General features: G+C 44.3%; 1 protein-coding gene across 14 annotated transcripts in view; it reads right to left on the reverse strand.

Annotated features, from left to right (window-relative positions):
* Nucleotides 1-7,830, reverse strand: part of Rbms3 (RNA binding motif single stranded interacting protein 3) — a 1,318,100-nt gene that overhangs the window by 517,971 nt on the left and 792,299 nt on the right. For 11 of the 14 annotated variants that reach the window (XM_026779049.1, XM_026779048.1, XM_026779046.1 and 8 more), the window contains one exon: nt 4,883-5,034. In XM_026779049.1, the coding sequence (XP_026634850.1) occupies nt 4,883-5,034 (152 nt within the window). The remainder of the gene's footprint in view (nt 1-4,882; nt 5,035-7,830) is intronic. The other 3 variants (XM_026779054.1, XM_026779057.1, XM_026779056.1) reach the window with 1 other exon arrangement.

The following is a 7,830-nucleotide window of genomic DNA, read 5'->3' on the forward strand; positions in this document are numbered from 1 at the left end:
GGGACAGGAAAAGGAGAGGAGGTTACCCACTTCAGTGAAGGGGAGATTTAACTTAAGGACTCACCATTATCACCAAGCTTTTATTTATATGCCTGCTGCAAAGCATTTCAGCCTTCTCACTGTGTTAAATGATGCTGCCTCACACCAAACTGCTCCTCTGTGACAATCAGTGGGCATGTGATTCAAGTGTACACCGACGATCTTTACCACCCCACTCGCGCGTGTGCGTGCGTGCGTGCGTGTGTGTGTGTGTGTGTGTGTGCATGTGTGTGTGTACAATTAGCTGCCCTCATCTATATCAGACCCTAAGTCCAGTTCCAGGACCACTACCAAAGTGTGTATCGTGTAGTACTTCCTCCCCCGCACACAGTGGCTGCACCATCCCGATTCTCATCCTCACGCCTCCTCTGGATGCTGGTCAGTGCTGCTTTCAGGTGACTTTTCAATCACCCCTGTTCTAAACTGTCACCAGATTGAAGGGACCACCTCCCCTGACTGCAGCTCCAGCTCCCCTTTTCAAGCTGAAGGGCAAATGTCTCCTTATGGCAGTTCTGTGGCTTCCTCTCCAAAGAGGTCATCTTGTTCCCCTCTATGCTTGCCCTTCACTTTGTCCTGAGTCAGCTAGCCTTTGCTACGGTCACACTGACCATTTCAGGCTCTTGTCCTTGCAGGGCTCCTGGTCAACATGGCTTCTGCAAGTCAGATGTTTCCTCTGCCGGCGATGTCCCTCCCTCTGATTGTAACTCAATGGTCCTTTCGTCAGAGGTGACAGGTCAGAGGGCATGTTATAAACTAAGACACCTTGTGCTTTATTTCTGAACTTACGGTTACATCTTTATTTCGAGCCAAGTGCTTGTTTAGTCTGCATTTCTTTTCCCTAGTAGAAGGAAAACTGAGTTAAGGAAAAGTCTTTATCTAAATTTTGTCATTGCCAATGTGCTAGCAGCATTATGGAGACACTTGCTTTTCTTGACTGCTTTTTGTTTTTGCTGTTGTTGTTGTTGTTGTTGTTGTTAGACAGGGTCTCCTGGAGAGTGGCATTCAACTTCCTACACAGAGCCTGATCCTCCCGCCTTCTCCTTCCACCTGCCAAGGGCTGAGATTGCAGGGGGCACGACCACGTCTATCTTGTATATATTTCTTGACTGAGACCCTGGTTACAAGTGAACAATATTTTGTGCTTCCTAAGGAGATGGAAAGGGCCCCTAACTATCCTGTTTCCTACTACACATGCACAGAGCCATGCAGTTATCTACAATACGGTTATAATCAGAGATTTCCCTAGAGTAAAATCTTCCTTCTTTTAGTTTGGCCTTCTTTTCTGTGATTTTTTTTTCTTCTCTTCTGAGCACTGGGGTGGGGGGCTTAAGGATTTGTTCTCACATTACACACTGAAGCATAATGCATTATTTTTCCTTTATATCATCATCTTGCTATACATTAGCATTTATATGATTGGCATATCCTAATACCAGAAAAGTCAATATATTTATGACACTTTGGAAAATCTGTTTTCTATTATTTCATTGCCCCAGACATTAGTAGTTATTATACTTCTGTCCTGTGAGGCATATCAACTTGAGATGTACTTACAATTTCAGAGGAATTTACACGGAAACTGAGGACACAGCACGTGTTCATAGCCCTGCACATACTCATGTTGTCCAACATGCCTCAAAGCCCTGGTTTGGCCCCTGGCACCACATAAACCGGACCTGTAATCAATCCCAGAACTTTGGGGAATCAGCCTGGAATTTGTGGGACATTGTCTCAAAACAGAAAAGAAGAATCTTGAAAATACATCTTTATTTTTCAGGTGAAAGCATTTTTAAATGTTGGATGCCGGATAGAAATATAAACCTAGAAATTCACGAATCCAAATGACAAGCAGTATAAGAAACGGATGCTTCCAAAGAGGGGCAGGGTTTTCCAAATGAGCTGTGTCAGCCTCTTAGCAGAAGCAATCCCAGACAGCGGTGAGCCACTTGCTATACAGGGGCATAAGAGAAAGACACAGAGACAGACGAGGGTAAGCTCCAAATGAGACCCTCACTCACTGTATTCTCATATAAAAGAAATGTAAATAGCTGTGGAACTCAAATCTGTTCTTTGAGACATGAGTAAAAACAAAGCCAAGGGTGAGCCAGTCATTTGTCTGAAACTACAGACTCTATGCATGACAGAGCCACGAGCGAGAGCCAGACATCTGCACGCACAATTACTTCTGCTAGGCCATGCTGTCTATCATCTATTCTCGATGATTCTAGAGGAAAAATATTTCAAGCAATTAATACCAGGTCCTGTGACTAGAGAACCCGAAATGTTGTTACAATAACCTGACCATTGACCGCATCTTATCTTAATAGCCAGCAACTATTAATACCTATGGTCCTATTAGCCAGCAACTATTAATACCTATGGTCTTATTAGCCAGCATCTATTAATACCTATGGCCAACTATTTCTATTTCTACAAGTATAATTTCTAGACTTGAAATTTCTTGAGTGTGCATTAGTAACATCAACAAGACTTCTATGCTCCTCTACACACGTGGCCACCACATCTCTCCAGCCAATGCAGGCTTTGAGGCACGACTTTCCATTCACAAATAACCGGTGATGCCTTACAGAGATGGAAGTGGGCAGAGGTATCTCAGCTAGGACGCTGCCACAGCGCCGTCTCCAGAAACCAGCTCTTCAGTCAAACAAAACTTCCACAAAGCTGTGATGTGTGGGGTTCGCTGGTCCCTCTATTATACACATTTCCGAACCTTGGTTGAGTCCAAGCCACCGAATCTGTAGCAAAGCTATCCCAGAATTCTAGACTGTTTAACAATGGGGACTAGTACATTGTCTGGAGGCAGATTCAGCACATCCCGACACTGCAAGGAAAAATCTAGAAAAAGAAAAACTCAACTACTTTTGTGTGTTTGTGAGGTGGGGCTATGTATGTTTATGTTCATATTGATATATGTATGTGTGTTGTGAGGTGTATGTTTACATGTATTTGCATCTGTGTAGAGGTCAGAAAGTTAATAAGTTCAGGTGTAATTTCTCAGGCATCATTGTAGAGTTTGCCAAGTAGGTTACTCTGGCTGGTCCTGGGGATCTGCTTGTTTTGATCTACCTAAAACTGGGTTACAAGGGAGAGCCACCATGCCCGTGTTCCAGGTGTGGGGAGCTTAGGTCCTCATGCTTACAACACAAAGCACATTATCGACTGAGCCACATTCCCAGTGGTCAGCTCACTCTTAATAAGGAGGAAACTGAGATTTCAAGAGCAGACATGATCACAAACGGGATAAGAGAGCCCAAGTACCCAAGTGGCCATCCCTACATTCCTTGATCAACACAGTGGAGCTTTGGCAACAGAGCAGTCAGTGATCCTGCTGAGTCCCTGAGAGGAGAGTTTCTCTGAAGACCAGCAGCATCTGCCACATTAGAGAGCCTGAAAAAAATGTTCCCCTCTTCTGTTCCTTTCCAGACCCAGTGAAGCAGACTCTCCAGGCTCAGAATACCATGGGTCCACAAAACAATGAGAAAGACTCTTTACTCAGTACCCACAAATGTGCTTTATGAATAACCTTCAAGTATGAACAAAAGATAATAGGTATTCATCTACAAACCCAAACATAAACCAACAATTTTCAAAGACCTTACTTTCCAAAATAGTTCCGATTTTCCTAACAAGCTGTTTGCCTTCGATTCTCAGCCCCTGCATATTTTGCACCAGCCATGGCAGTTTTGATGTTAGAAAAACAAAACTAATGTTTTCTCAGTAAATATTTTTCTTGCACACTTTCATCTTGCACAGATCAAGGCAGACAGTAGCAACAGGGCAACTTTATCCCAATCCAACTACCATTTTGTTAGCTCATTATCTAGTTATAAAAGTTGTATGCTTGATTTTATCCATCTGCCACTATCTGTTGTCTAGATATGAACTCCTAATATTTAAAATTATAATGAAGGCAAATAAATACAGCCTGTTGTGTCTTCCTTTCCTGATAGGAGAGGTTGGAAATCTTACAATATAAATAGCATCTTTACCTTCCTGTAACAGGGATCCAAAAGAGAAGAGAAGCTCCCCATGAATTTAAAAATGCCCAGCCATGGGGCAATAAAACCACAGATATCTATATTGATGATATTTTTAAAATAATAGAAGGGAAATCTATAAACACCAGCCTGTTATTCTTAACTCATGATTTCTTACTGAGTTTATTTGTAGGGTAAACCTATGCAGCGTTAGCATATTTGCACAGACTTGAGAGTGAGAATAACTGTGCTGGTAGATAAGGGATGAATGAAAACATTTTTGGAAAAATATTTAATTATTTCCATCTTTCTTGGGAAATCCAGAAAGACCCATCAGAGTTTCTTGGCTTGGATGGGAAGTAGAATCTCAGGGTTTGGGACTGGATAGTTACAAATAAAGAGTCGATTATCCTGGTTAAACCTGCATTTGCCAAGTATAGCCAGGAAAACCTTGGTGCCCACACAGCAGGACTGCATCCTGCGACCCATTGCATCATCAGCAACTCTGTGAAAAGCAGCTCCTTCTGTGCTCACGGTCAGCCCATAGCCACCCCTTTCCCAAGCTACACTGGCTGAGAACACGGCTTTATTGTCATGCTCTGTCTTTCAGACCAATGCCTATTATCCAGCCAGCATCCCCCAACCATCTGCTCAGGAAACTCCATCTCTACAGCCATGCACCAAACCCTGCTCCCTGAAAGAAACTGAAGCCAAACCGCAAATCTAATCCCCGCTTATAGACAAGAGGATTTCCCCCATTGAGTCTGTGTTGGATCCAGCCCAGTGGGTTTCCCCACAGGTGATGTGGACATCAGAGCAGACCTGGGGGGCCTTGGGACACTTACGGTTGACATAGCTTGATGAGGTCCTGGTCCGTGGTGCCTGGTGGAAGACCTCGAATGTACAGGTTCGTTTTACTCAACTGTTCTCCGCTGCTGTTGCTGTTTGTGCTGGGGCTGGGAGGAGCCATGGGGTGGGGAGCTGGTGCATAGGACTGCTGGAAAAAGAGAAAAAGAGTGTTACTGGACAAACAGAAGCCAGTATCTATCCATAGACCAGCAGCATTACCTAAGGCAATGCACGCTCCTAACTCTTTTCAGTATACAGATACTATTCAATAATTATGGGTCATTGTTAGCCACGACAGCCTGGATCTCTCCAAGAGCAGAGAACACTCTTGACTGCTGAGACCCAGGCTCACTTTCCAGCGCCCTGTGGTGGGTAACAATGACCCTTAACTTGCCCTGAGAAATCCAGTGCCCTCTTCTGGACTTTGCTAGCAACTGCACACACATGGTAACTCATACAAGTACAAACAATACTCATCAGTAAGAAATAAATCTTTGAAATTGTTATACTGAAAAGATTAGCTGGGTTCTCCCCTAAAGACCTAGTCATTGGGTGAGGGGATTAGTAATTATAGAATAGTAAACTTGGGACTCAGTAGCAGAAATGAACAAAAGAAGTTCAAGTGGCCAAAAGACACTTAAGGTCATGCTCAACTTCCTTAGCAATCAGGGAAATGCAAATCAAGACAACCTTAAGATACCATCTTACACCTGTGAGAATGGCTAAAATCAAAAACACCAATGATAGCCTTTGCTGAAGAGGTTGTGGAGTAAGGGGTACACTCATCCATTGCTGGTGGGAATACAAACTTGTGCAACCATTATGGAAAGCAATGTGGCGGTTTCTCAGGAAATTTGGGATTAACCTACCCCTGGACCCAGCAATACCACTCTTGGGAATATACCCAAGAGATGCCCTATCATACAACAAAAGCATATGCTCAACTATGTTCATAGCAACATTGTTTGTATTAGCCAGAACCTGGAAACAACCTAGATGCCCATCAATGGAAGAATGGATGAAGAAAGTATGGAATATATACATATTAGAGTACTACTCAGCAGTAAAAAACAATGACTTCTTGAATTTTGCATGCAAACTGACGGAAATAGAAAACACTATCCTGAGTAAGGTAAGCCAGACCCAAAAAGATGAACATGGGATGTATTCACTCATAATTGGTTTCTAGCCATAAATAAAGGACATTGAGCATATAATTCGTGATCCTAGAGAAGCTAAATAAGAAGGTGAACCCAAAGAAAAACATATAGTCATCCTCCTGGATATTAACCTTCATCAGGCAATGAAGGGAGACAGAGACAGAGTCCCACATCGGAGCTCCAGACTGAAATCCCAAGGTACAAATCAGGAGCAAAAGGAGAGAGAACACGAGCAAGGAACTCAGGACCGCGAGGGGTGCACCCACATACTGAGACATTGGGGATGATCTATCAGGAATTCACCAAGGCCAGCTGGACTGGGTCTGAAAAAGCATGGGATAAAACCAGACTCGCTGACCATAGCGGACAATGAGGACTGCTGAGAAGTCAAGAACAATGGCACTGAGTTTTGATCCTACTGCACGTACTGGCTTTGTGGGAGCCTAGGCTGTTTGGATGTTCACCTTACTAGACCTGGAAGGAAGGGGGAGGTCCTTGGACTCCCCACAGGGCAGAGAACCCTGACTGCTCTTTGGGCTGAGGAGAGAAGGGGAGTTGGTTGGGGGAGGGGGGGTGAAATGGGAGGCGGTGGTGGGGAGGAGACAGAAATCTTTAATAAGAAAAAAAACCAAATAGTGTGATAGTTAATATTGATTGTCAATTTAACGGACCTGGAAGATAGGCATCTCACATGCCTTTGGGGGAGTTTCTGAACAGGGTTAACTGGGGTGAAAAGACCAGCCTTAATATGGCTAGGACCACCTCCAAGGGTAGAACCGGAACAGAATGGGAAGGAGAAAGTGAGTTAAGCACCAGCGTCCATCTCTCTCTGATTCCTGACTGTAGACACCACGTGACCACCTGCCTCAGGCTCCCAGCACCAGGTGCTTTCCCACCACAACGGACTATACTTTCATACTGTGGGCAAAGCAAACCCTTTCTTTCTTAAGTTGCTTTGTTGGGTTCTTGGTCACCGCGATGGCAACAGTAACCAACACAGATAGCACCCAATTACTCGATGTGTGAGCGCTGGGAGATATCTAAGAGCTAATTTAATGATATGATGGGGAAAATGAGAACAGCCTGTATTCTGTGCCTTTGGGATCTAATTATGAACAAAGCAACACCATCACCAGCATGCCCAAGTGGTCAGGCATGCTGGCCCGTGTAAGCAGAGGACATTCAATAACTAGAACTAAACTCGGGCTTGACCACAGTGAGATGAAATCAGTGGGTCCCACTAAAATTACTCCCATGGAACTGAGGCCAAACTTACCCTTCACTGAGCCTGAAAGCCCCACTTGATTCTGCTCCTCCACTCTAGCCACTGCCCGAACCAGACTGCTTCCTGAACACATTGGGACTCTCCCTCCGTTTCTGCACCAGTCCTGCCTGCCTGCCTCTCACTGATGGCCTGCATTTCAGACTACGTGCCATGCTGCCATTTTCCTTCCCAGCATTCTCGCACTGGTTCTTATCTATGTGCTGGACTTGGTTACTTATGCCTGCCTCCACATTGAGTCTGCTGGCGGGAATCGCCTGGCCTGCTTCGGATAAGCCGAAGGTGCTTACAAATTGGCAGGCCATATCTCATGTCTAAATAAATAAACATACTGCACTTATAGAGACAGAGTGTGCTAACGGAGCTCAGCTTTGTTTCCTGCTATAGCATCTGCCTTACAATTCTCAAGGTCTCAGACTGGTCCTGGTCCATACTTCCAAGTAGCTATAAAATAAGGCTTCTTAAGATTCAGGACCCAGCTGGACTGTGACTGAAAAAGCAC

The sequence above is a fragment of the Microtus ochrogaster genome, chromosome 5 (assembly GCF_000317375.1).
Source record: "Microtus ochrogaster isolate Prairie Vole_2 chromosome 5, MicOch1.0, whole genome shotgun sequence".
NCBI classification, from domain to species: Eukaryota; Metazoa; Chordata; class Mammalia; order Rodentia; family Cricetidae; genus Microtus; species Microtus ochrogaster.